This window comes from Lentinus tigrinus, assembly GCF_003813185.1.
Source record: "Lentinus tigrinus ALCF2SS1-7 unplaced genomic scaffold L226scaffold_9, whole genome shotgun sequence".
NCBI classification, from domain to species: Eukaryota; Fungi; Basidiomycota; class Agaricomycetes; order Polyporales; family Polyporaceae; genus Lentinus; species Lentinus tigrinus.
Window position 1 is genome coordinate 765,647 of NW_027137918.1, and position 27,030 is coordinate 792,676.

A 27,030-nucleotide genomic window follows, 5' to 3' on the forward strand; every position below is an offset into this window, starting at 1 on the left:
TCAGAGACAGACCAGGCCCGGGAAGAGAAGGCACCATGTTCGGCGGCTAGCAACCCTCGCTGACTAAGCACAATAACCTTGTTCTTTGCCCTCAGGCCCCTCTTGGGACGAAACATGGACAAGCTACAGCATGTTTCCTGCAAGCACGACACTCGGTGCACTCCTTACTACTGTGGCTTGCCGTGGTGCTGTAGACCGTGAATATACACTGCGCCACCCTTCAAGTTCTGACTCTCAGGCGGCTAGCCGATCAAAGCCCAGGTAGGTGCCCCCACTCCTGTAGCGTGGCCGATATCTAAATCTTCTGGCACAGTTTAGACACTCTCAATGCAGACGTTATGCGTCTGATATTACTGGAGCTGCAGGACGACAAGCCATCCCTTGTTGCTCTTGCCTCATCTTGTCACACCCTTCGTCAATCCGCGGCTCCTGTCCTGTTCCAGAACTGTCGGCTTCGTGGCCAAAGATTCCCTGAAGCGATACGTCCCTACGTAAGGTAATGTATTTCGCTAGCCAGTGACACTGCACCCAACTATTCAGCCACCTCAAAAGACGCATCAGGTATCGATTTCTTCCAGATAGCACTAGTGCTCTTCAGCAGTTTCAGACAATCTTGGAAGACCTACCTGCCCTCTCTGCGATTGCATTCGTCTGTGCAGAGCGCATCCCATGGCCGGTTGTCAAAGGGTGTCTGACCCATCCCGGCATCAGGTCATTATCTTTCGACACAATATTTCAACGCATACCTGCGGAAGCGTATCCAGCGGAGGAGATCGTCAACATGCCCATATCTCTTTCCAGCTTCTCGTTCACCACGCCACTGTGGCGGAAGGATTTGATGTGGAGAGCATTAAGATCTGATCCTCAGGCCGAACTCGAGGCGGCGCTCTCGAGTGAGGCGAGCTCTCTGTCCGCTCTCGTGCCACGATTGCACGAAACGGCAGAACAACTCACTCTCCCCATGGAAGCCACCCCTGTCCTGTCTATGTCGGAGCGCTCCTGGTCGAAGCTACATAGCTTGTCTTTCCATGGCTCGTACGTGGACGTTGCGCAAATGGAAGCCTTTCCCCTCTTCTTCTCCAAGGTGCCTCGACTGCGAAACCTGTTCATGACAGTACACCAGCTCCGGAATACCGTACATCGCCGGGCACCCATACTTGGCCATCGACTCCCCGGTGACCTCTTCCAACCTGCCAGTATCCGTTTACGATCTCTCACCGTCGCATATCCCGATCCCGACGACGACATCTTCTCGGTGGATGTCACAGATCTGCACCAGCTATCTCTCCGCGACTGGCCGCGCTACTATGGTAACCTCGCATATGAGGACAGCCAGAGCACGGGATCCCCCGCACCGATCCTGACACATGCAGAATGCCTGTCGATTCTCCGCCGAATGAACATGCCTCGGCTAACTAGCCTTGAGCTCGTGTATCTCGTAGATCCCGGATTCGCGGACGATGAGCTGCTGAGCTACATTTCCCGTGCCTTCCCGCGTCTCGAGCATCTGCAACTTCACCGCTATCGCGCCGACAGGGAGGAATACGTGGACTACGTGAGTATGCATTCCTCGGAATCACCACGTCATTTTATCTAACGCCTGCCAACGACGTAGGAGCACATCGCGAAGCTGTTGGTGGCAGCCCGTTCCCTCCGAACGGTCCGCCTCAACCTTGACCTGCACGGCGACCACGGGCCCTACTGCAACTTCGTACCCACCCTCCAATCCTGGTTGGCCAAGTTCAGAGACGAGATCGGCCCGTCTATCATTGGCATATTGCAGGACCTTCCACTCCTCGAGTGCTGCGAGCTCCTATACCACCAAGTGGGCGGCTCGACATGGACCGAGTTCCGCCCTGCAAACGGCCCAGAGCCTCATTTCATCGAGTATCATGACCAGGATATTCATATGTACGTGATTCAAGTGCGCCCTGAACTGCTGCCTCCATCTGGCTTCTGACATGACATCTCATGTTCATGTGTAGGGACTCAGAACTTCTCCCATTACAAATGCGCCGCCGGTATCGTTATGGGCGATTCACTCGTCGAAGCTTTTGGGATGGTGTCGAGTGAGGAGTAGTTCGTTGCCATCCTCTCGGGTCGATAGGGCGGTCCGTCACAGCATTTGGGCATGATGAGTCAAAGGTGGCGTTGGCGTTGACAGTGAACTTGCGTATTTAAGTTCGTGCCTCATCCCAAATGAGTTTAAAGGAGGTGAAGAATGTATTGCGTATCTCGTAGTCGTACAGTTATATAGGTCGCAGGCGGGAGAATCTTCAGTTGAGGCCGATGGGCGCAGCCCGCGGCCAGCGCACGAAGTTCGCCGCGTTCTTCATGAGCCAGATGTAGTCCGAGCCGTCTCCCTGTGTGTGTGCACAAACAATGTCAGCCTTCATGTCTCCACGATAAGCCTGAGCACCGACAGCACTCACGCAAAAGTCGTGCGGGAAGCCTTTCACGAACGGCGACGCGTCCTCGAGGTACTTGACCTGCTCCGCGGAGAGCTTGATGTCCAGCGCCTGGAGGTTCGCTTGGAGCTGCTCGACCTTGCGTCCGCCAACGATCGGGAACACGTGCGTAGTCTTCTGCATCACGTATGCGATGGCGACTGCGAGAGCGCTATGGTGAGTCTCGGACAATGCATACATGGTACTTAGGTGTGTGGCTTACCAGCTTGGATGCTCTGCGCTCCGACCTGCTTCGCGACTTCCTCGAGCGCCTTGCAGACTTTGCGTTCGTGCTCATTTCGTTCCCAGATCGGCGTGTCCGTCGTGCGACCTTGACAAACCATGCGTCAGCCTCGTGCGCAGCATGGAACCAGGGATGCCCTGAACATCAATTCACCTCTTTCGCCTGTCTGGCGACGGCGCTCTTCTTCCTCGTCCGTGCGGATCTTACCACCGGCCAACACGTTCCATGGCGCGAGCGCCATACCTGGACGGACGCGTCAGCAACGGGCTAACAGCATATTCGTTTAGGTGATAACGCACCTTCCGCCCGTGCCATCGGGATGATATCACGCTCGAAGTCGCGCTGGAGGATGCTCCAAGCACCCTGATAGATCGAGAACGGAGTGAGTGCATGGTCGCGGGCATACTGGTTGGTTTTCGAGACGATCCACGCAGGCGTGTCCGAGATACCCTGTCCGCGGAGTCAATGCATCGCTGGCTTCGCGACGTTCGTGGCACATACCAGGTACAGGACCTTGCGGGCAAGGTGGAGAGCATGGAGGCCGTGCATGATCTCCTCGATGCTCGTGTCCCAGTCCCACTAAGATACACCATGAGTGACATGAGACGACTGTGTTAGAAAACGCGTGCTCACCCAGTGGACGTAGAAGATGTCAATGTAGCTGGTGCGGAGCTTCTTGAGCGACTCCTCGACCGAGATGTGCATCGACTTGATGTTGTTCCCTACATAGTTCGCCTTCTGTGCAATATCGTCCCGCCCGCGCTTGTAATGCGTTGTATACTGAAGACGCGACGCAGGCGTCAGCGCGTCCCCGGAGACGGTGCCGGAGCCAAGAAACTCACCTTGGTAGCGATGACCATCTGGTCACGAATCCCGCGCTCCTCCATCCACTCTCCGATGAATTGCTCAGACGACTCGTCCTGGTAGTTGCTGGCAGTATCGATGAAGTTGCCGCCAGCGTCGTAGTACGCGTCGAGCAGCTTGAAGCTCGTCTCCTTGTTCATCGCGCCCATCCCGAACTGTGCCCACTTGTCGCCGATGTTCATCGCACCGAGACATAGAGGCGAGACGTGCACGCCCGCGGAGTGAGAGAGCTGGCGGTAGTAACCCAGCTTGGTCGGAGGTGGAGGTGCGGGGCTCCAAGCGGACGACATTCTGTCTGTGAGGTTGTGTTGCGAGGCAAGTGTGGCTCTACGAGCAGCAGTGAGTTGTGCAACAAACGTTGCCAGTACACGGCAGCGTACTTATACCCATCTCTGCTCGACCTCGAGCGCACCTACTTGCCTCCGAGACGCTCCCCTGAGCTCATCGTCGTGAACCTCGCCCCCGTAGCCAGTCTGAAGACTGACTCGTGTTCTCCGAACGGCCGTCACGGACGAACAGGAGGGACACTCTGGAGGGACATACCATCTCCGAGCGGTGATCATGTAATTTCCGACCGTGCATTGCCCCCTCCGAGCCGCTTAGTTCCCCCATTGCTGACGAATTTCTGTCAACACGCATTGGGGGCAAGTGAAGAAGAACTTGCCGGTCGAGTCATTCCATGCCAACGCGGTACCGATGTAGGCCGTGAGGAATAAGAATGCTGGTAGCAAATGAAGGTCATGTACGAAGATACATGCGCATGGGGAGTTCGATGAGCGAAGAGGTGCGTTCACGCGGTCTGTGTCTCCGGGCAGATTGAGTCTGGCTAGCTGCCCGGAAGTTGGGCTGTATTCTGCCTTGCCCCATTTAGAAACAGTATTAGCATAAGTATGACATGCCTATGTTGACAAACTCACGTTTCCAATCAACACTACGAGCCGTGCAGTGTGTTAGCCTGTTAGATTACTCTTGGATTCAGCGCACAATCAACGTGGGAAACGTAGTTGCGCACTCGTGGTACGCCACACATAAAACCCTCATGGTAAGCCCCCATTACGATGCTGGCGCTACAAGGCGATGAGGGCTCAAAGTCACGTAGAATATCAGGCAGCAAATGGCGATAAGTTAGATATTCATACGGAGAAGAGGTTGTCGAACTTCATGACGGCGTTCAAGGCGAAGCGCGCGGTAGGAAGCGTGCGACACTAATCGGCCGTTGCCGACTGCGTACATACTCAAAGCACACTGGCAAGTGCTCTCCAACCACACTCAGCATGCCCATGTCACTGATTAACACTTCTAGTGCTCGCCATATAACTCTCCTCTTCTTCTCTTCTACGGACGCAGATTAAATGGGTATGAAGACGATTCCCAACCCGAACACCTGGATGGCGGGGTGCGAAAATTCGGAAACGGCCGCTTTGCCCTGTACACCGTGTCGTCCGAATTGTGAGCCTTCCTCTCTACGGATCTCCACCAAGACGTGCTGACATGTTGCCCAGGCTGCCTCCAGATATTCCATCTAGGTCCCGGATGAACCAAGGAAATGGGCGAGGAGAACGCGTGTCCTCGAGGCGCAGCTTCCCCCGGCGTCTGCAAAGCGACTCGGGCGTCTGCAAAGCGCTATCGCAATAAATCGCCGCCCGTCGCTTTGCCAGCCTTATGTCGGGGCTTGAAGAAAAGCGCAACCACACGCTAGACCCCCCCTTCGCTTTGCCGGCATCTCTAAAAGGAAAGCGTCGCTTTGCCGGCATGATCACTAGCACGCCCGACGCTTTGCAGACGCCGCCGCCGAGTGGCAGCTTTGTCGACCAGAGGCATTTAAAAATGTGGGCCACGGCGAGCTTTGAGCTCTTCATTCGACCCCGTCGAAACATCCCCCGCTTGGATCTCCTCGCCCGCACCTGTCCACCGACACCACACATCCCCCTCCCCGTAGCCACCTAGCCACACAGACGCCCACCACACCATGGCCTTCTGCATGCCCTTAAACTCCGAGACATTCTACGACGCTACCGGGTAAGCATGGGCCACATACTCTGCCACTCGACTTTGGCTAACATGTGGCCAGGTTCACCGATGCACCCCTCATGCAGGACTTCACTCAGGATGCTCCGTCCACGTTCTTCGACTACGACGCGTTTGCCGACTATGACACTCTCTTCCTGGACGGGCTGAACCAGGATCAGTTCTGCATCGACTCGTACCAGCGTGTGAACTTCGCCAACGAGGCTTATCCACCTGCTCCCGCGTTCTATCCTCCTACCAACCACTACTCGATGAATCCTGCCACCTCCATGCCTCAGGTCGATCAGCCATGCATCTCGCCAGCTGCCCTCTGCAACATGGTGGAGACGTGGTTCCAGTCTCAGGTGGAGGGTTGCGACAGCTATGGCTCTTCTGAGAGCGCGAGCTCGCCTGTCTCGTCTTCCACCAGTCAGCCTTCTGCCGTGCACGGGGATACGCCCACCAGGTCAGTCGGTCGTCCTTCCTTGACTGTGAACGACTAACTAATGGGCTCATATCACTCACTATAGGAGTGCACGGACGTCTAAGCGCAAGGCCGACGACTCCGACTACGAGGACGATACGTCCTCCGACTGCTCCGAGTACGCTCCCCGCCGTCCCACGAAGCGCCCAGCAACCGCGCGCGTCGCCTATAACCCTCTTCCCGACTCCCTCGCGCCCATCCGCGTCCAGTCTGCCACCCACCCTCGCTGCCCGATGCCTGGATGCGGCGTCGAGCTCGACGCGAAGGACTCCGCCTGGCGCGGCCACTTCAAGCGCGTCCACCACGACGCGCTCTGCCTCACGCCCAACTGCGGCGGCCTCGTCACGGGATCGTGCAAGGCGCGATGCCCGCTCCCTATCCCGGGCTGCAAGTCGTGCGCGAGCGATGACGAGCACAAACACGGGCACGTCGCGCGGAAGGGCTCTGGGGGCGCGATGACGATCGAGAGCGTCGGCAGGCACCTGCTGAACGTGCACATCAAGGTCGCGTACCGGTGCCCGCTGTGTGGCCTGCAGAATGAGTGGCGCGAGTCGGCGTGCGTGCGCCATATCCGGCGGTGCGCGGAGAAGCATGGGAAGAAGACGAAGGGTTATCTGATGCATTGACCCCCCCGCTCTCCTTTCCGCGCCTCGTTTGTCTCCCAACTTCCTTTCGTTCTCGTGCAGTGCACTGTCTCATTTCGTCTACGCCCCCTCCTCTCAGCAGTTGTCCCTTGCTATCGATTACTTCGTTCCACCAGTGTTGTATTATTATCACTGTTGTCGCCAAGCGACGAACTCGAGCATGTATACCAAGTCCACACAATTGACATGCGCAACTACCGAAGTCCGATTCTCAGAGGGAGCGGCAACACTATAGAAACCACCGTAGCTATCGTCACCCGGATCTTAGTATGACTTGCCTTCAATGAAGAGAAGGTTCACCGGATACACAGCTTGTCTCCCGGTTCTGCCGAAAACTATCCCTGCTTGATCAATCCTCTGCAATCCTTCTTGTGCCTCGGCCAGTCCTCCCGTTGGCACCTCTCCGAACAGTACGTTACCTTCCTGCAACGCGCACACTTCTTGAGCTCATACTTGGCCCGCTGGCAGACGACGCAGTGCGGAGGCTTCTGCGTCAGCTGCTTGAATGTCCAGTCCGATGTCATGCCTCCCGCTCGGCGGAGGAACTTCATCATCAGGGGCTCCAGATACCACACTGGGAACAGCGGAGATATCGCAATCCGGGTGACGTGCGGCGCGAACGGAGCCCATGCTTTGACCCGGCGCAGGCCCTCCACGTCCTTCCCGCGACCGCAGCTGCAGAGTGGGTCACCCACGTGCATCTGCGTCTCGAGAGGGATACGTCCGGTAGCCTTGTACTCGCAGTTCGGACCATGCGACCATGAGCGACAGCGCTCGGCCATCGCGGGGAGGAGCTGCTTCCACATCCGCATCTCCTCTCCGTACAAGAGAGAGGATCCGATCGCGTGCTTCTTCTCGAGTGGGGCGAGGATAGACTGCGTGAGCGGCGGAGCGATGGTAAGCACGTAGGCATCCGCGACAACGGTGTGTGACGTGAGGTCGTAGCGCAGGCCGCTCATGAAGAGGATGGTGTCCCCGGGACCGGGATGGTTGTTCGGCGCCGTTGTGTCATCAAGGCGGATGACACGAAAAGCCTTCCCGAGCTCATTGTGCACCCCAGAGCCAGTGAAGGGCCGGCATAGCGTGCAGAAGAGCGAGTCTTTGGGCAATCGCCAGACCATCAAACCGTGCGGGGCGTATTGCATGCCGCTCGCCCTTATCATGCTCTCCATGGTAGACATCTGCTTCCATACGTGCTCCATGAGCCATCCCTCCAGCTTTGGTGTATGGAGGTTGACAACGGGCATTCGATCAAGATTAACGTGATGAATATCCCAGGGGCAAATGGTGTCGCCCTTGAGGATGACTGATGTCGCGTAGAGCTGATAACCCTCCACCTCGATCGACTGGGATGCCAATTGAGCGGTAAGCTGATCCCATTTGTGTGAGTACGGGACATAGTCGAGAGATTGTGACCCAGTGCATACCTCAATAGTGACCTCGTTAGAAGCTGATACCTGCAGATCCAAGGTTAATAACTTGAGGCGCAACACCGGTAGCGGGTATATGACGTCCTGTACTAGGCCAGCCTCGGCTAGAGTAAGACGGGTGGTACAAGTCGATACTAGCTCGATCTTGAGAAGGTCCGTTCCATGATCACGAAGAAGCTGCGCGATATGTGGATCATGAACTGCAAGGCTAATTCGGAAGCGAGTAGTCTCAAAGTCAGATGCGTAGTCGAGGATGCGGTATGCCTCCACGATGCCTTGTTTCCCAATTGGCATAGGTAGCGATGACGACAAATCCAATTGAGAACTTGGCGGTATGTGCGGATCTGTGCTGTAGTGGAACGACGGCAGGAATGGTTCGGGAGCGACGAAGACCGATTTTCTATCTTCAAGTGTCGTCTGGAAGACGGTGATTCGGTGGACAGGATGACGGGGGGACGTCACTACGCGCTCTTCCAGGGAAGCGAAGATGAACAGCTCGATCTCGACGTCCGCTTGTTTGGCTGTGCCTTCGCCACCACAAAGCGCAGCGGTATCCACAACGAATGAGACCACAAGGTCTGACTTCCCGCGCATTCCCAGGTGATCTTCGTCGATGCGCACGTCAGGTACAGCGTCGGTCCCGCAATCAACTACAGAGCCGAAGACGGTATGCAGGCACTGGTACCAGCCGTGCTTGCCGTTCCCCTTCACAGAGACTGTCAACGCGGACGTGCCGTAACGCATCACGGTAGCACCGAAGGTGAGGCCCACCTCGGCTCGTGGAACGATGAGGTAGACGCGCACGAGCGAAGAGACTTCGGACCACAGAGAGAGCCGGCCAGTGGCAGGCTTGGCGATGTTGTCCATGCCTGGGGAAGTGTATATGCCATGTCGGAACAGCTGCACGCGGAACTCCCTATCGCACAAATGTTCGTTCGATCCCAGCGGCTCTTCTGTCCTGCGAAGATTCCGCTCGAGAAGCGACTCCATCACCGCGATCCATTCGTTGGGCGCGAAGCGGAAACGTTCCCTCACGCGCTTCAGCAGATAGACGAATGACTCCCTTGTGCAGTAGTAGTAGTGGCTGTGCTCGAATCCGCGGTGCCATATGTCCATACCAGCCATGAGATGGTGCGTCCACTCCGCGTGCCCGAAGAGCTTGTAGTAGGTTTCGTGCAAGAGCGGAACGAGCTGTGCAGGGTCCCGAAATGTAAGCTGCGGTGTAGGGTAGCTGTGTGCGATGGGGTCGCCGGAGCATGGTCGCTTCCAGGCCAGAACATCGTGTCGGCGAGTGAACGATATGAAGTCGCCTGGGAAGCGCTCCTCTGGGTTATATCTAGAGGAGAAGCCTGCGTAAAAGTCCACTGGGCACAAGTCTATCCAAAGGGCCGTCTCAGAGAAGAGCTCGAAGCGATATCCGGCAAGACCTGTCTTGGGGTTGTCGTGCCAACGGACGAACGACTCGGTGTAGAGGACGCTGTAGGTCTGCGGGGAGGTCGACAGGATAGGTGAGAGGGAGGGAAGGATGTTGTACATGCCCATGGTGTCCCAGAGAGTGGAGGTGTCGATAACGTTGAAGGTAGCTGGCGCGTTCCCCCGCTCATACTCTTCAGCACTGAGCTCGAGAACATGAGCGCTCCAGGGATTGGCAAACACGGGGTAGGTACGTGTCTTCCACCGGTCGAAATGTTCGAACATATGCGCGATGGCGAGTGGATCTCCGAGGAGGAACCTTACGACTAGAAGCCCTCCGCTCTTGGCTGCAGCAGCGCGAAATACCCGGCACCAATTGCTGAACTCCCGACGCGCGGCGCCGACGACGTCAGCGATGGAGACGCTGTCACTGTCTGCGTCGCCGAAGACAGGAGCCGTATGGAAAGGGGCGAGGGGGTCGGTGCATACATGCACGACCGAACCGGGTCCATCCCTCGAGTGATAGAAGGTAGGGTTCTCGTGTACGGCAGATGCTCGACTGGCTTCGTCCGTGAACGTCATTCCCGTCTTGCAGTACAGATCGAAGTGCTCCTTGAAAACGCGCTCAGCCTGTTTGTGCATCGGTCCCGCGGATCGGGCTGAAGAATGACTGTAGGCATGAAGGTTTTTCATAGCCCAGTCCCTGGCCGATTCTTTCGCGGGGCCATCCGACTCGGCAGCAGACTTCGGCGTGCTGATGTGGACCGAGTCCGCGTACAAGGAGAGCATGCGATTTACCTCCGATAACGTGGACGTAGACCCGAACCTTATGCATGCGCCGTAAGCAGAGTTGTGCCACTGATCGAGGGTCTGAGTGAGAACCACAAGTTTGTGGCAGCGATCCACCAAGGTCGATAAGGACTCCTCATCTAAGTAGATGTGGTAGAAGATGTTCCATATGGTGTCGCATGATGTGCCATCTATCGCCATTGTGAGCAGGATGAGCGATCTTGCTGCGATGAAGTCAGCTTTCATCGTTGGCATCACACAATCATAGTAACCATACCTATGATGGCTGAATCGACATCAGAACAGGTGAAGTCTAGTTTTCTCTGTGCTTTAGTGATGTAAGCATCCCACAAGCAGACACACTCTTTCGAAGAAGCACTCGATCACTCCAGTACTCACCCTTCGAGTGCTCGCAGAACACCGTGAACAGGACGTTTCTGCAATCGTTGCAGTTGAGCAGAAGTATGTCTGCATCGACGTCAGGAGGTAGGTCTCTTGTCAGACACAGAGCAGAGGTGTTCCCTATAGGCTCGAAGAAACATTCGGCAGGCCAATAAACCGGGCGGGACATGGTGGTAGCGGAAGAAGACGTGGGTACCGGATTTGGCCGGAAGCTGACACGCTTGATGAAGTTTCATACACATCGCGACCATCACAGGAGTCTTTCACAAGAAAGAAAGCAGGATACGCGTTTGGATTATCGGACACATGGCGCGATGGGGGTGCAGAACAAGAAGAACGCTCGATTCGGACCTCGGCATTGTTCATGTTGTTGTAAGTCCGCTACCCACGCTTTTGATGGCATCCCTCTTCCAAAAACTCAAGTTGCGCTCCGAGTCTCGGTGTATTTGTACTGCAGTCAGAGTGTTGAACCTATATAGAATTATTGTAATTGATAGTAGGCAGCACAAGCTATTGACAAGTGTCCGTTCACGGTCCCATACGACAACAATGTCCACTGGTGGTAGCGGTACATCCGAGCACGAAGCTCTTCATGCCCCAAACTTGAAAATATGCGAAGAGATATGGCGCAGACTCGCGAGGAGCTTGTCATCAGAAGATACAAGCGCCTTCGAGCTCCCGATGGCCGCCAGACCGGTAATATTTGCGGTCTCCGCCTCTGGGAACGGCCCGCTGTTGGGCTGGCAGACCGTACCCTCCACGGGCAAGGTGCCGTTGGCGAAGAAGGCGCGGGCGTTCAGCGCAATGCACGTCGAAGGTAGAGCGAGAGAAGTGTGCTGTAAGAAGTCAGGTCAGTCAGATGCTTACATCACAAGCGAGAGATACTCACCCCCGGGGCGTCCAAAACCAGCAGAGCGGAGGAGTTGCCGAGCGCCTTGTGGACAATCTCGCCGCTCGAGATAGGCGTCGCGGGGTCATTCTGTCGTTCCGGGCTCAGTCTGAAAGTGCATGACAGACAGGATAAATGGAGGACTTACCGTATTACTGATGATGAGGATCGGGTTCTTGGTAGTGCTGTTCCACGGGCCAAGGAAGCGCTCCGGGGGAGTGACGGGCCAGAACTGGCACCCACTGTCAGGCTCCGAGATCGTGATCGTGAGGCCGAACCGAGTAACGTTCTGTTGGACGAACAGCGCCTCGTCGATCACGTCCTCGGGCTTGGGAGGGGCAAAGGGCTTGTTGTCGTTACAGGAGACAGCGGAACGTTCCATGTCGACCAGCTCCTTCTCGTTGACAGCATCCAGGACGGCAGATGCATCACCAGCCATGGCCGCCGCGAATGCTTGAGCGGTGCTCTGCCAATTTTGCGGGACTACAAGAGCGCCAATCCAGAATACTATGTTGGGTTGGTTAGTCTCAGCGGTCCGATAGAGGTGACGGAAAGCACTTACGACGCGCACGACCATTGGTTAGGATGCCCGGGATGGTTGCATTAGGAGCCGGGAGGGGTTCGTCATAGAGCTTGTTGACGAAGTCCTCTACGCGGTTGTAGATGTCGGTCGCGGAGTCGTTCCTCGACTTTGCGAGAGCGCATTCAGACGGGCCAGCCTGCGAAGGATGTGAGCAGAGGCATGCACGAGCCAGATGGCTGTAACACGAACCTTGGCGCAATCCTCGAAGAACAGTTTGTAAGCACCCTCCGTCGAGCTGAGCCAAGTCCTGTACCAGGTATACGCCGGTTTATCTGATGCCATGAATGTCAGTCATGTCATGCGTAATCTTATTGCGCACAGTACGCACTGGCCCAGGCATCGGCATCCACAACACCGTCAATGGCGACACGTCCGATCCGTTCAGGGAACCTAGCTCCACAGTCAGCGCCACATTTTTCACATACAAACCGGCGGCGTACATATTTGCAAGGTACTGGCCAATGACCGTGCCGTACGAGAGACCGTAAAAGTTACTGGTGGCTCGAAGTCAGCCACCCGGGAAACACGCACACGGATCCAAATACGCACATTAATGCATCCTTGCCATCGAGTAGCGTGGTCATGAAGTCGATATCACGACTAACAGTGCTCGTGCCCATGTACCGGAGCTGATCGCCCATCGTCTGCCCACAGATCGCGAACTGCGTCTTGTAGAGTGCATCAGCATCGCGCTGCGTCTGAATGAGGTGGTAGCGGTTCGCCGGGTCAGTCAAGTTGGGGCTGACATCATATCCGCGGTCGAGCACGGTGTTTGCGATGAACGCTGTACGCGCCTCGGGGCTCGGAAAGCACCGCGTAGCAGGCCTACATAAGAAAATCATAATGAGCAACTGTCTTGGCACTCTACAAATTGATACACCATACGTACTCGGTTTGGCCGATGCCTCGAGGGTCGAACCCAATGATGTCGTACTCCTCTCCGATCTGCACAGAGTACCGTTAGCTAGTGACTTCCAAATCCCGCACAGGTCCCTACTTACAACTTGCTGAAGGAACGAGCCAGAGCCGGTCGCAAGAGAGACACCGGTCCCACCGGGACCGCCCGGGTTGACGAAGACACTGCCTTTGCGAGGGCTAGTCGTGGCGTTGTATCGTCCAAGCGCGATCTTGGCAACGCCTGCCGTCGAGTTGAAATAGTCCAACGGCACGCTACAACGAGCATTGAGTGGTCAGAGACTGTCCGAGTGGTTCTGAATGGGTCACTGGCACTCACATCGCGTAGCCGCACTCAGCTCCGGGAAGGGTGCTGTTATCCGCACAGCTGCCCCAGACAATGTCACCAACCTTCCTCTGTACGGGCGAGACATTCGCCGTAGAGTTCTGGAGGTACAGCCCAATAAGAGCCCCAAGCTGGTGCTTCCAACCCGTATTCCTGCCGCCAGTAGCCATCGTCGTGGTCGTCGGGCTCAGAAAGTCGAAGGTATTAAAAAGGAGGGTGGTTATAGGCGAAAAAGGCGACCAAAGCTGCGGACGTGCAACAGATCAGAACCCTCAAAACCACCAATGTTCGAAGAAAGATCCCGGAGGAGAGGAGATAAGAAGAAAGGTGAGAGGGCGACCCCCTTCAGGCGGGTTCGGAATATATGTCGACGCCTGAAACCCCTAGCGAACCGCGGATGTATCAAATTCGTCCTCCGGCCTTCTGCGGGGTCAAGCCGTAGTCTAGGACAACATAAGCGACCCATGTCCGCCCGAATACAATGGTACAGGCCGTGCAGCAGCCGCCTACAGGCTACGGCCCGACGATGCGTAGCCTCCGTGGATCATGATATCCCTGCTGCGTCAGCACAGCATGCTTGCCCGCACCTATCCTGCGGCCCTGCTGCCTGCATAGCGAAAACATGCTTGTGGTCATCGCACTGATGCATCAACATTATACGCGACCCGTCTGTCCATGAAACCGTGGATCCCCGGCGGCGCAGCCTTGGCAAGACGTTGACGTGGCGAGGCTCAGAGCAATATGGAGCAGTAACATGCAAGGTCAAGACGAGCACAATACTCAACCGCCTGCTGTACGCCTTGCATGTTCGCGACGACCTGGAAAACTATGTTGTATGAAGAGGAAGGAGGAAAGGTAGAGGAGGCAGTGATCGACAAGTTGAAGGCGCAGCGGCACTGCCCGGACTTCCTTGAGCGCCTATCACAACGCCCACGCAAGCGGCAAGTCTGCCCCTTGCGAAGTTGCCAATGCCTCCTCGACCTTGTCGCCAACGACGTGTATTCCAACTACATGAGAGACGAGATGAAAGGAGTGGCATATTATTGCATAGGTGGCATAGGTTGTGGGTAATGTTACATGTGGACGCAACGACCGGGTGCGTCTTCCGAGCGTAATGCTACAACAACAGGGTGGATGTGGAATCTAGAAGATGCGAAAGGAATAACTTACGTGCCCGTCGAGCCTGCATCTGGGCTCGCACTGCTGCTAGCAGCGCAAGCTCACGGGCCACAAATACCAAATAGCGATGTACAACGAAGTGTTGGGATGCCGAGCCGATGACGATGAGGGGTGAGAAGACTGAGATGTGTGGGAGGGGTCGAAGTTCGAAGGGAAGGGACGGAGGACGAAGAACGCGGATTCGGAATAGATAGAAGCTCTCGGAAGAAGAGCGCGGAAGACGCAAGACCAGCCTGCGCTCCTCACGTGAAATGGTTCGCAATCTCCCTATGGCGCGGGGACAGCACGCAGAGTGTGATGAAGGTACCGAGGAAGAAGCCTGTGAGCAGCGCCGACGCCGTGCGTGTGTAGTACTCTATCGAGGACTCGCCCTCTGCGAGGTTGGGACCGAGCAGCCTGCGGGCAGCGGAGACGATCGGGGACTCGGACGGCGTATCGCTCGGACGCGCTTCTGGCCTCGCCTTCGCCGCCTGGTCATTCTCCTCGGAGGTGACGCTGGGGCTGTCGGCCTTAGCCTTTTCCGTGGCGTCAACCTGAGCCTCGTGCACCTCGGAAATGGATCGACGCGGTGGAGTCGGGAGGGGTGTGGGAGGGGTGAAGACACGGACCGTCTTGCGTTCCGTTGCCGGCTCCGAGGTCTTGAGGTGGAAGGCGAGCTCGCGGTCTACTTTCGTCTCGTCCTCGTCGACGCAGGACGCGGTCGACGACACGGAGGCGATGGAGCACGACCGGGGGCGCAGGTCGCCTCGTGTGTGCAGCGTGCGAGTCAGGTGTTCCAAGCTCCCTGCGATGTCCTGCATGCGTGTCGCGTCCGCAAGCGCCTGTGTGCGTCGTGCCTCGCGCGCCTCCTCGCCCACGATGTGGACCAGGCACCTGATCAGGTCCTTGATTTCGGGGTGCTCGCGAACCCACCAGAGACCGGGCCACCGGGCGATGCTCAGAGCAAGCTCGCACGCCGACACGGTCGCCGTGGTGAAGTCGTCCGTCGCCATTCGGTGGAACCACGGACGAAGCATCGCGATCGCAAGCCGTACTGCACCAGCAGACGTATCGCGCATCCGACGATCGACAGGCATGCGCAGGAACCGCTCGGACATTTCCTGGCAGAAGACGCGATAGCTGTACTTCTTCCGTTCATAGTCCCAACCTACGCGGCTTATCGGGGTGTCTTTGAGGTTCGACGGATCGGGATTGAGGAAGTATGAGGGGAGCTTGGAGAGGATGTGGGTGAGGGGCATCGATGCGAGGACCGCTGAGCCAGGGATGTAGCCCCAGATGAGGACGTCCTGTGCCTCCATGGCGTATCGGTACCACTTCCAGTGGTCAGCGTGACGGCTAGTCGTACGACGTCAGCGACAGACGTAAGACTGAATCAGGTTAGCAAATGCTTACTCCTTCGGTGCGCCTTGTCGCAGGAGCTCGACAGCGGTCACGGCCCGTCCAGACAAAGCCTTCGCGTCAATGACGGCGATCTCGACCGAGTGTTTCATACCATGGTGGTACCGTCTTGTCGCCTCCCAGATGGCCCATGCGAAGCTGAAAGACGTCGAGACGAACGGAGAGGTCGCCCTGGTCGTCCAGTCCATGTGGTGCGAGACGTCCTGGTACGTGTAGGTCGATGGAGCACGATAAGGGGAGACGCTCGAAGCTCGGAACGCCGAACCAGAGACATTGTCCGCGAACGCCTGACCGACGAAGTACGGCTCGGTGTTGTCGTAGAAGGGGGAGGGCTCCTTGGGCGTGTGGACACGGAAGAGGAAGGGATTGCTCTCGACCAGCTGCTCGAAGCCAACGTCGGGGCCGAAACCGTACTGAGGCAACGCATTGCGCTCCTGCGGGGGGACCTCAGCGGGACTGGGAGGTACCTGAGAGTCGCCAGCACCCATGGTAAGGAATTGCGAGGAGAAGAGAAAGGGAGGAAAGGAAGGGGAGGGGGATTGGGAGTGTGTCGCGAGATGGTGGAACGGATCGTCGACCATCGGAACGATAGCTCACCTATTTGAAGACCTACCGTCCACCGGGAACATGCTTCTGCAGTGTTGCGGAACGTGCGGGCTGGACACGCGCAGGCAATGAGGCCTGGATATTAACCCGGTGCATCCGAAGCCAAAACTGGGGCGCGACTTGCGAGCGTGAGTCCGGAGCAATCTGATGAGCCCCGTGGGCGTGGTAATCGGGCACGAGGCTGGAATGAACGGGCGACTTGGGGGTACGGCCTCGCAATCTGGTGCTAGAGCCACAGTATGGCAGAGCTCCAATGAAAGTAGTATAGCTCTCGCCCGCTGAGGAGCAGAATACGTGAGGAGGACTGGAAGTGAGACTAACCGACCTACGTGGAGAGGCAAGGTCGTGGTGTCAAACGTAACGTATACCTGAGGGGGTCCAGTGGTGACCACACGTACTCTTTGCGCTGAGGTAGTGTGCGACAACGACTTGATCTTGGTGAAAGGCTCATATGAGACACGAAGAAACTCAGGATTCAGGAAGAGGGGAGCAGCGGCAAGTTGTGGACCACGGCTAAGCGCCAGTATATGTATGGGCAGATGTTCGGGGTCTCTGCTGCATGGAGGAGTCCGGGGTCCGCAAACTGCCAAGTCACCACTGCCAGCGCTCCGACCTGGCCAAGTTCACTGACCTGGACCACTGCATACCAAGCATTAAGCTTCTATCTCCGGACGCTGTGTATGAAGCACGACTTGGCTGGCGTGTGTATGGTGGTGAAGATTTACAAAAACACTGCGAGCAAGTACTATTGTCGAAGTAGAGTCAGTAGCGGTGAGACCCAATCCTTCATGCTGCGACTTGGAATATGTCAACTAATCGTTCTTACCAACTACCAGACCTGCAAGAAAGCGGTACTTGGCACCCTATGACATTTCCTGGCCTTTTGGACACGTAGGCACGCATCTAGGACGGCAGTGAACTCGGCATGCTTGTGCGGTAACGTCATAGTAGCTCTGCACTCTATGACCGTTGGGATGGAGGCCGCAGGATGCATGCATGCTGATGTTACCGCCTCAGATTTACGTACCATTTGAGGCCGTTTCTCTGCCCCGCCGCCATGAGGCTTGTGGAATCGCGTGAAGCACCGTTCTCGGAGGCTATGTACCGCCTCCGACTGAAATGAAATTAGCCGGTGGGCGTAGGTGCGTACTGCTCAGTGCTACATTGCCTGCCACGCTCATCCCGCTCCCGTGCTCACTTCGGGAGTCTGATCCTTCAGGACGACCGGTCATTTCCCTCAACCCAGGCTACCTGCTCGTCTGGGGCCAGCCTACGCTGCGCTTCATCGGATCCTCGACTCCAATGGCAGCTCGTCGCGATCGCCACAAGCGAACGCAGAGATTTGGAGTCTAACAGTTTGTTCCTCTGCGGACGCAGAGCGAGTTCCAAGCCCGAGTACAATCATGGACAATTGAAGCCGAGCATTGGGATGCGTTGCGTACGCAGCGTGATGCGGCACCACACTTTCATGTGCTCACTTGGCTCAGGATGAATGTCGGTCTGTGTCCTCGGACAGTTGAGCGTAAGGGTGACAGCAACATTTGCCAAGCCATGGCGGGCCAAACGTACACGCCTGGTTCGCAATGGTAGCCGTCATGCGGCAGCGTAAGATGCAATTTCACCTGCTATGCGACAATCATCCAGGGTATGCCTGCTTGATATCGATAGCGACGGCTACCTTCAATTCAACTTTCCGAGACCAAACTCCGAGTCGCCGGGCTGACGATCTCCAGTCATGTTCGCACGAGTGAGTTCTTCGTTCCCATGGAAGGTATCACCTTAACTGAATCGCACGCTGCTTTCAACTTGATGCTTCTCCAATTATAAGCTGCTGCGGCTTGTCTTATCCAAGCGGTAGTAACCTCAGCCAAGAGATCCTCTTTTTGCTCTGGGCAGAAACCGGGCGTTGTGTTGACTTCTTCGCGGCCTCCAGCGGTACGTAGGACAAGGCCGCCAAGTGTGGCGTGGTCAAATCTCGGGTCGGTGTATTCAGCTACGCCCACGCTAGTTAGAATGCCTGCGACCGGACTGATCGATGATTACTACGTGCTGTATCATAATGGAAGCGCTAGCTAGTGAGTGTTCAGTTCCAACAAGTGGGAGCTTCCTGACCGCTGACAGACTATGGCCGAGCTGCTCACCGTGACAGGGCTATACAACCCATGACGTGGGTATGTTGTCCATTGGTGACAGGATCCTGCTTCCTCAAGGTGAGCAGCACGATATTCGCAACCTTGGTGGCGTTTAAGCGGTTGTTACCTTGTTCAGCGCAGACTCTTGACTCCATGATAAGCCTGGCCAAGCGATGCGAAAGTTATGGCGGGACCTTCTTGCCAAGCAAAGAACCGAGGAATGCGACAACCAAGACCGACTGCGAGTCTGCGAACGTGTTTCGCACCGAGCGCAGAACAAACCTTGCCGAGGCGTCCTGTTCGAGGGGAGTCGCCTGCATGGACGCCGCTGCACGATACATCACTCATTCTCGTAACGCCGCATCAACTCCGGTGCACGGGCGCGTAGTGGCTTCCCTAATCCAATCGATGCATACTACCCTGAGATTTCACAGCACCCAGTCCAAGGGCACGTCCGGATGCATACCACATATATTGGCTGGTAGCATAATGCAGGACCTCTCGTCTCCCCAGGCCACCCCTCGCACGTCTCCTCGGTTCAACTCCCCGTTTTCTTCACCTGTGTACCATGTTCCAACCCACTCGTCCTCTTTCCCCCATGCTCCCTGCGACCCTACGGACCACGCCTTGCGTAATGATATTGTCGGCAGCGTTGTCTCGCCGCATGTCCGCCGCCGCCCTCCCAGTCGAGCACCCCCACACTCCTTCATTCAACGTCCCTATCCTAGACATTTTCGACGCCCCCGCTCGTCTTGGAGAGTCGAGCAGGCTCCTCGTCCTTAACGCCGCAGCGGCGTCGAGTCGGCCAGCGCGATCACTCAGCACCCAAGCATCGTCCCGACGACCTGGAGTGAAACCGCTTCCTGCCCCGATCGTGCTCGAAGGACCTGCTCGACCCCGCGGGATGGCGTACATCAGCTTCCGAGCACACCGACCTCGCCCTATCGTCGAGCCTCGTTCCCTTCCTGCACGGCTGCCGCCGCCGATTCTCTTCGATGGGCCTTCGCAGCTGAGGCCATATGTCCGGGGCGCACGGAGAAGTTCCGGGAGCGTGAGTTTGATTGCTTTTCGACCTGCGCTTCTCTGGGATGGGATGGACGGTGGTGCTAACGGTGATCTCTCCTATCAGACCTCGATGCTGATGAAATCGGTGGCACCGCTGTTTCTGGCCGCTTCTGCCGCCGTGGTGCTGTTTAGTATCGACCTCGAGGCCCAGAGCGGCAGCCAACCGCAGCGTCAACGCAGTGGACGACCGCATGACGCATGAAGTTGGACGTCCTGCGGACCTCGAGAAAATATTTGGTGAGTAATACCCCTGTATGGTCTAACGAGTGAACGTGTCGTAACATGCTTGCTGATGCGCCTTCGCAGGAGGCAATGTCTCTGGCTCCATGTATTGTTGTATAACATTCATTATTTGTCACCGCCCCCTTCCCGCCGTGAAACATTAGAGCTCATGCGCTCATGGCGGGCAGGGTATGCTCCAGTCAGGTAGTTCCCCATGTAGAACAGGACTGTATCTCACCACCTTCCACTTATACGACCATTTCCACCGTTTTCGATCTTCGCATCCTGAGTACGGCGGCGCGGTCGGTAGTGTTACTGAACCCCGAGGCTTTACCTAATCTATTGAGTACTATGTACTAGAGTAGCGACAGAAATAGAACACTGATATCTGTACTGATCCATCGTGCCACTCCAGCGACCTCCCCTTACGCATTTGTAGACGTGTGCGTATGGAGGGTGGCCATCAAGAGTGACTATGCAGTCTTACTACCGACGCGATAGACTCGCCGAGCCTAGCCGACGAGCGTTCGTGGACAGACCACAGTCGGAACATAGGCTGTGAAGTATATGTTATTCAACCCGCCGCTCACGCTCTGCGCCCGTAGACAATCCAGCCTCATGTCGGACCGAGAGAATGACTTTCCCGTCGCCCATTTGAGGTTGGAGAGCTCCGTCGATACGGTCGTCGGCGAGTGCGGGAGAGCTTCACACAAACGCCAAGATCTCGTGGGCCCAAACCTTGACTTCGCTAGAAAACAATTGGCAACATTTGATGGAGACATTCCTGCCATGACGTATGTTGAATCGATTGGGTCAAAGCAAACCTTCTTTCCGCGTTAACGACATCCTCCTTGGCAAACCACCTCGAACATGCGTGACGGCGTTCCCACTTCAAGACTCGAGCAAGGTGGTGACCGCGCCGCCCATACTAAGAAACAACCAACCAAGGCTGTTTGGCTTGGGCTCGAAGCAGACGGGGTCGGAGATACGCTTTTCTCGTGGCGTGGCGCTGGATCACAAAAACCTGCGAAGATGATGGATGAGTAGGATTTGCGTTTTGAAAGGCACCGGACGTACTGCGCAGGTGCCCCAGCCGCCTCCCAATGCCCAGCGCCGCGCTGCGATTCAACACGAGGACCATCATGACAAAGCATCGTGAGTAAAGCCTCTCTATGAGCAGTCAAGCTCTGAGCGACCCAAGACGCCCTATATTGCTTCCGACTGTCGCTAGCCCGCTGCAAGAGCAGGCCGCAAAAACCAATATGAGGCTCAATGGGTGGGTCAGTCGTCCGGTGGCTTGCACATCGTGGTTGTCACATAGCCTGTTTTGCGAAGACTGCTTGAAGGGTGACTGTCACTTCTGTGAAAATCGGAGAGACGTACCTTCAAACGAGGTACCAGCATCCGACAAACGCACAAGGCAGACGGGCAGGGACGACGCAGATATCAACTTTCCGAGGATACGACTGAGGCGACGCTGGCAGGCAGGGGTAGAGCTATTTGCGACCACGACCATCTATCCGACTAGCCTCAGAATAGTACGGGTGCTAATCACGGCGTTAGTGGCAACAAGAACGAGACCGTAGGGACATTTCAGCGACTCGCCTTGCACTCTGGGCTATGTGTCTCCTTCAAATATTCCGGCTTCTCCATCAAGGTCCGAGCGACTCGCGCCCTAATCGCCATAGGTCGCGATCGGTCTCTGACGACGAGATCCCTGCGCTCCGGACCTTGGTTCAAGTTGAATGTGTATTACTCGGGACGCTGTGAACACAGTGTCCCCGGCGCTGCGCTCGTCCTCGCAATGTAAGCTGGGGCGAGCCTGCAAGGCAACGTACCTGGCAACTTAGCAGAAGACGAAGACCGGTGTTGGTCGGACCAATCTCTGTAGAGGTGTGGACCCAGGAAAACCTCCGACGCGGACGTGAAGTCGACTACGAAGTTAGTCTGCACGGCGCCAGGACATATTGACATGCTCACCTCGACTTGCCGGCCGCACAGAAGACTTCGGTATAGTGGCGTTGAGCACATGGCGTCGCGCTTGAGCTTGCACGAGGATCAAGGCACATGCCATCGAGAACGTTCCTCGAATAGATGCAACACAGTCCATACAAACACATGGGGCAAAATACGAGAGAAGCGCATGAAATACTACGACTGCTCTGCGATGACGACCTTCTTCCGCTCCGCCTTGGGCTTGTTCTCGCCCGCCCGCGTGTGCTTGCGCCGCCGCTCCTCCTTGACACGCTGCGCCTCGAGCATCGTCCGCTTGAGCTGGGCAGCCTTGTACACCGGCTTCGGTAAGTGTCGTACCCTATCACACATATCAGTAAGCACACACGAAAGGGGAAGCCCGGGTCAGAGTAACGCACCGTGAGATCTTGCTGACCTCCGCATCCGCTTTCCAGCGCGCCTTGAGGCTCTCGCGATACTCGATGGCGGCACGCTCGCGCGCGGTGATGATGCCTAGCTTGTCTGAGGCGTGGGCCTTCCATATCCGCACGTTGCCGTCGTCGGAGCCTGAGAGCACGAACCGCGCATCGCCTGTATACACGGTCGACATCACTCTGCGCAGCAGTAACCCCAACAGTCAGCGCGTGTGCGTGACAAAGTGGAGGTGAAACGAGAAGGTGGCGCACCGTTGCATGCGTTTTGTGTGGTAGACTTCTGGAGCGGAACCACGCCCTTCTTTCCACACTCGCACGGTCCTGTCCCACCCACCGCTGACGAATTCGAGTCCGGTCGGGCTCCAGTCGCAGCTCATCACGGCTGCGACGTGCGCCTTGTAGATTTGTGTGGGATTGTTGAGGGAGCGGATGTCGAACGTGTAGAGATTGTGGTCTTCTGAGGCCAGAAGGACGGTAGTTGGGAATGTTGGCGACCATGATAGTGAGTTGCTGCGCATCTGGTGTGAGATGTTGTCAGTGTGCAACTCTTGGCGCAAAGCTAAAGTATCATTCGGTGACAGACTGTGCCCGGTCGACGCAGTCGCTGCGTACACTCAGGCCAAGCATGCATTTCACCACTTTGACCGACACGACGCCACACCGTGCGTTGTAAGACCAGTGCATTCAGATCCAGAGGTGTCGGTCGTGGGATGGCACCACCGCGACAAGATAGTTCAAGTCGGATCACAAACATGAGACATACCTGCATAATGATCCGTCGCTCAGCCTTCCCCGTTCGTATATCATACAAGGTGAAAGATCGGTCAGAACCGATGCTGGCTAGGACGGACGCCTCGGAGAGATTGAAACGGATTGCTGTAACCGTCTCCGTGGAGGTAGGGAGAGTTAAGTTGGACACTGCTGCGCTTCTATGGAAGGAAGCTAGGCTCAGCTTGAAGAAGTCAGGAAATATTCAAGAACGCACTTTGTTTCATCCCACACCTGGACCAGGTTTGACCCGGTCGCAAACAGGGGGTCGTACCGGTGGTGGTCTATTGAGCTAGGCAAAGGTAGGTAAGCGGAGGGCCAGGACAGCCAAGGCCAACGACGCACTTGAAGGCGGACTTGCCGGGAAAGATGCTAACCGGTTTCCTCTATCTCTTCTTCAGAAGCTGATGGAGTGTGGAAGTGTCTATGCGAGGCTCACCTGGGACGGACCAGCACCATTCTCGTCATCCAAGCTCCTCTCCGTATTCCATAGCTTGATGTTTCTGTCCACACCGCAACTCAACAGCCGGCCCTCTTGCCCAAAGCAAACGCCGGAGACTTTGCCCTTGTGTGCTTGGTCGTTGTAGAATGCTTTCGTTCGTCTTGACACGTCATGGACGATGAGGCCTGTACGGGTTAGATGAGTATGTGAACAAGCACTGCCGTTCACGAACGTACCTCCATCCCAGCTACCACTAGCAACGACGTCGAGCGTGTCCGGCTTCCTCGCCATTGTCTCCACAGCATCCACATGTCCTTCCAGAGCAGCGACGAAGGGCTTAGCAAACATTCTCTCCATCTTCGCTGCGTTCAGGGCTCGTGTCCGTTCCCTGGCGCGAGCGAACGGGTGCATGAGGGGATCGAGGTTCCTCGACGTTGGAGTTGGGTCACCCGGTCTCTGCGGTAGGTGCGCCGAGGGTGCATGTTGCAACACAGATATTTTCTGAGGACAAAGTCAGTAGTCGCACTTTCGTAACAGATTCTCGGTACTCACCACCATGGTTTCAGCTGCACGCCTCTTCACTACTTTTCAAGCTCTCTTTCCAGCAATTGCTCAATTCGCAAGGAAATGGGAGTACTTCGTGAATAGCGGCGGAGGAGGGGGCAAGTACGGTGGAGGTACGCTAGCGCCCAAAAAGCTGGTGGGTAACTCAGTAGAAATTCCGAAAAAGGATAGGCGAGCGGCAAGTTCCGGAGCAGTGTTGGTGGCCCAATACAGGAAACGGTCCTGGCTTGTCCACATCTCTCACCTTCTCCCCTCCTTCGCCCCTGCTTTTCCACTTTTTCTTTACTTCTTTACGACCCTGACTATGTCCTCATCCGAAGCCGACAACATTGACGATGAGCTTCTCGCGCTCGCTGGCGCTACAGAGAAGAAGCGCAAACGCAGCCAGCAAAACAACCCATCCAAACGGCGTAAAGCAGAGTGAGCTCTCCGTGGTTTGGGGTTCCTTGATGGTTTGTCTCATGTCCAATGCCCTTGCGCAGCATGGGGGATGGCTCTGCGTCAGAAGGAGGGGACCAAGAGAGCGAGGAGGGGGCCAACTCGCATCCATACCCACTCGAAGGAAAGTTCCTCAACGAGGCAGACAGGGCAGAGTAAGTGGCGCTTCCGGTCTTTGCTAGCTCGCTTGATCTGACTCTCTCAAGTCTGATGTCAAAACCTGAGATCGAGCGAGAGGCCATACTCGCGGCCAGGCAGGAGGAGATGCAGCGGTTCAAGGACAAGCATCAACTTGAATCCATGCTCAAGCTGCGGAACGGTCGCGGGGGTGATGAGACCGTTTCCAGAGCAGCGAAACGTGTGTGTCTTCCATTGTATCATCGTACTTCTTCTCATTGTGGCATAGGCCAACACGCGGTTCGTGGTGCGACCAAGGAGAAGAGCAGGAAGTTGGACGAGCTCAAAGCGAAGCGGAAGGCCAAGGATGAGAAGAAGCGGGTATGTTCTCTTCCCTTCCACATCATAGTTCTGTCGCTCAGGTCACGAACGTTCAAGACGCGGGGCGATTCCCCCAAGCGTGATCGGTCATCTTCCCCTATGGACATGGAGACCGACGACGGGGAGGAGGAAGATGGTCAGTTCACCAAAGACGACGAAGAGGAGGAGCGAGACCGCAAGCTCTTTAGCAAACTCGCTCCCGAGGAAGAGCCTACGACGACGATTGAAGACCTCAGCTCATGTCGCCTTACCCGCATCGACGTATCAAAGCATTGCATGAAGCCCTGGTTCGAGGAGTACGTCAAGGGGGCTTGGGTACGGTACCTCATCGGGAACGAGAACGGCCAGCCAGTTTACAGGCTATGCGAAGTCAGCGGTAGGTGTGCCCAACCACCCCATAGGATGTGTTGTTGACCTCCGGACAGAGATTTCGGCCAACACCGTCAAGCCATACAAGGTCGACGAGCAGCTTGTGAATCAGGAGCTCGAGCTCAAGCATGGCGAGTCCACCAAGCGCTTTCCCATGGACAAAATCTCGAATGGTCGTTTCGAGCCGGTGCGTCCTGCTCCTGACCAGTTATCTCACCATTGCTACAGCATGTTCCGCAGAAAGAGTTTGAGCGACTGGTCAAGGCCTGCGAAAACGACAAGGTCAAGCTCCCATCGAAGCGTCAGCTGGAGAAGAAGGCCGCGCAGATGCAGAGACTCGCCACCCAGCCCATGACTGAGGTACGTCGAGACGTCTCGTCGACTCATGGTCGCTGGCTCACCGTAGATGACTTACGTCTGTAGAGTGACATCGCAGCAATGCTCGCGCGCAAGCAGGCCATTAACGCTGCGAAGCAGAGCACGACCTCCCTCGCAATGGAGCGCTCTCGCTTGCAACAAGAGCGGACACTTGCCATGCGCCGACAAGACTACTCCGAAGTCAAGAGGATCGACGAAAAGCTCGCAGAGCTTAGCGCAAGCATCCCCTCACGCGATTCACGGCATGAAGAGAGCGCATCGGACAATCTAGCCAAGATCAACGAGCGCAACCGCAAGCTCAACCAAGAGCAGGTGCGCCGGGCGGAGCGCATGGAGATGGAGCGCAAGCGCCGCGAGCGCCAGCTACGCGCGGGGACTGCGACCCCGACGGGAGGTGCGCTCGACGCGGCGGCGAGGCTGAAGGCGAAGATGCTTGCGAGCGGGAACTCAAGGTCGGTGTTGTTCCGTCGCGTGATGTCTAACCGTGCGTGTGAGATGGTTCGTTGACGATTGCTTGCTTGCCGCACGCCCCGCCGCCGCCGCCGTTGGTTCTTTGCCCGCCCTCCGCCTTGCTTCTCTGTGTTTGATCTTGACCTTGACGCCTGTTTCTGAACTGCTTCGGGGGCTGTTGCGGTATATTCTTGTGTTCTCCCAGAGCTGGTACGCCAGGAACGCCCACGGCTGGGGGTACGACGCCCCGGTCGGCCTCACCTGCAGCGACACCGTCCAAGGACGGCGAAGGCCAGACCAAGGGCAATGGCGCACGCAACTTCGAGGCAAGCGTGCTCGAGAGCGTGGAAATCGATCTTGGGGACTTCTAGACCACCTATTCCTACCTGGACCACACTCATGTATCGTCGCCGTCGTCGGGTTCCCAACGTCGCCTTCCAGACGGTCCGGCTGTAAGCGCCCGAACCGTCAGGCCAGAAGCGCGACGCGTTGGATCTCGGGCGGGGACTGGATGGACATATCATATGGAGATTTATGGCGCACTGGTCGTTCTCGTCACTCAATGTATTGTAGATACTGCAGCTGCTTAATGTATTGGTTTCATGCTGTACCCGACCCCCACGTGCACGTCGATCAATTTCGACTTGGTGGTAGTCTTGTACGTCCAGGTTCGTAAGCACCACTATCTCTTTGCTCGT

At 56.5% G+C, this 27,030-nt stretch overlaps 9 protein-coding genes across 9 annotated transcripts; 4 read left to right on the forward strand and 5 right to left on the reverse strand.

Moving 5' to 3' along the window:
- The first annotated feature begins 641 nt into the window (after window positions 1-641).
- On the forward strand, window positions 642-2,175 carry L226DRAFT_394565 (uncharacterized protein). Its single transcript, XM_067674516.1, has 3 exons — window positions 642-1,555; window positions 1,616-1,911; window positions 1,986-2,175. The coding sequence occupies exons 1-3, from the start codon at window positions 782-784 to the stop codon at window positions 2,071-2,073; spliced, it is 1,158 nt and encodes a 385-aa protein (XP_067536576.1). The 5' UTR covers window positions 642-781; the 3' UTR covers window positions 2,074-2,175.
- Window positions 2,176-2,276: 101 nt separating this feature from the next.
- On the reverse strand, window positions 2,277-3,845 carry L226DRAFT_461486 (Aldo/keto reductase; the record flags this gene model as incomplete). The annotated part of the gene is made up of 8 exons (XM_067675653.1): window positions 2,277-2,363; window positions 2,433-2,608; window positions 2,671-2,778; window positions 2,845-2,934; window positions 2,991-3,141; window positions 3,193-3,270; window positions 3,325-3,471; window positions 3,534-3,845. 8 exons carry the CDS (start codon window positions 3,843-3,845, stop codon window positions 2,277-2,279), a joined length of 1,149 nt encoding a protein of 382 aa, XP_067536577.1.
- A 1,225-nt stretch (window positions 3,846-5,070) lies between these two features.
- L226DRAFT_559838 (uncharacterized protein) lies at window positions 5,071-6,887 on the forward strand. Its single transcript, XM_067683326.1, has 3 exons — window positions 5,071-5,569; window positions 5,622-6,028; window positions 6,093-6,887. The coding sequence occupies exons 1-3, from the start codon at window positions 5,525-5,527 to the stop codon at window positions 6,670-6,672; spliced, it is 1,032 nt and encodes a 343-aa protein (XP_067536578.1). The 5' UTR covers window positions 5,071-5,524; the 3' UTR covers window positions 6,673-6,887.
- Window positions 6,796-11,035, reverse strand: L226DRAFT_612264 (uncharacterized protein). The gene is made up of 4 exons (XM_067686371.1): window positions 10,722-11,035; window positions 10,600-10,650; window positions 8,118-10,546; window positions 6,796-8,060 (listed from the first exon to the last, which is right to left on the reverse strand). The coding sequence occupies exons 1-4, from the start codon at window positions 10,891-10,893 to the stop codon at window positions 7,026-7,028; spliced, it is 3,687 nt and encodes a 1,228-aa protein (XP_067536579.1). The 5' UTR covers window positions 10,894-11,035; the 3' UTR covers window positions 6,796-7,025.
- A 279-nt stretch (window positions 11,036-11,314) lies between these two features.
- L226DRAFT_522437 (uncharacterized protein) lies at window positions 11,315-13,606 on the reverse strand (the record flags this gene model as incomplete). Its single annotated transcript, XM_067678760.1, has 11 exons — window positions 11,315-11,560; window positions 11,614-11,703; window positions 11,762-12,096; window positions 12,176-12,332; window positions 12,386-12,468; window positions 12,525-12,586; window positions 12,622-12,690; window positions 12,746-13,021; window positions 13,086-13,141; window positions 13,198-13,366; window positions 13,431-13,606. 11 exons carry the CDS (start codon window positions 13,604-13,606, stop codon window positions 11,315-11,317), a joined length of 1,719 nt encoding a protein of 572 aa, XP_067536580.1.
- A 1,251-nt stretch (window positions 13,607-14,857) lies between these two features.
- L226DRAFT_570225 (uncharacterized protein) lies at window positions 14,858-16,501 on the reverse strand (the record flags this gene model as incomplete). The annotated part of the gene is made up of 2 exons (XM_067684411.1): window positions 14,858-15,950; window positions 16,008-16,501. 2 exons carry the CDS (start codon window positions 16,499-16,501, stop codon window positions 14,858-14,860), a joined length of 1,587 nt encoding a protein of 528 aa, XP_067536581.1.
- A 2,708-nt stretch (window positions 16,502-19,209) lies between these two features.
- On the forward strand, window positions 19,210-20,432 carry L226DRAFT_394674 (uncharacterized protein). The gene is made up of 2 exons (XM_067674517.1): window positions 19,210-20,053; window positions 20,123-20,432. Exon 1 carries the CDS (start codon window positions 19,320-19,322, stop codon window positions 20,016-20,018), a length of 699 nt encoding a protein of 232 aa, XP_067536582.1. The 5' UTR covers window positions 19,210-19,319; the 3' UTR covers window positions 20,019-20,053; window positions 20,123-20,432.
- Window positions 20,433-22,107: 1,675 nt separating this feature from the next.
- On the reverse strand, window positions 22,108-24,307 carry L226DRAFT_506770 (WD40 repeat-like protein). Its single transcript, XM_067678097.1, has 9 exons — window positions 24,188-24,307; window positions 23,872-24,136; window positions 23,633-23,820; window positions 23,539-23,579; window positions 23,411-23,485; window positions 23,189-23,354; window positions 22,678-22,943; window positions 22,411-22,605; window positions 22,108-22,352 (listed from the first exon to the last, which is right to left on the reverse strand). The coding sequence occupies exons 1-9, from the start codon at window positions 24,191-24,193 to the stop codon at window positions 22,190-22,192; spliced, it is 1,365 nt and encodes a 454-aa protein (XP_067536583.1). The 5' UTR covers window positions 24,194-24,307; the 3' UTR covers window positions 22,108-22,189.
- Window positions 24,308-24,430: 123 nt separating this feature from the next.
- L226DRAFT_534075 (plus-3-domain-containing protein) lies at window positions 24,431-26,951 on the forward strand. The gene is made up of 9 exons (XM_067680595.1): window positions 24,431-24,619; window positions 24,682-24,792; window positions 24,844-24,995; window positions 25,044-25,135; window positions 25,193-25,511; window positions 25,561-25,691; window positions 25,745-25,864; window positions 25,928-26,334; window positions 26,538-26,951. Exons 1-9 carry the CDS (start codon window positions 24,504-24,506, stop codon window positions 26,701-26,703), a joined length of 1,614 nt encoding a protein of 537 aa, XP_067536584.1. The 5' UTR covers window positions 24,431-24,503; the 3' UTR covers window positions 26,704-26,951.
- Window positions 26,952-27,030: the final 79 nt, after the last annotated feature.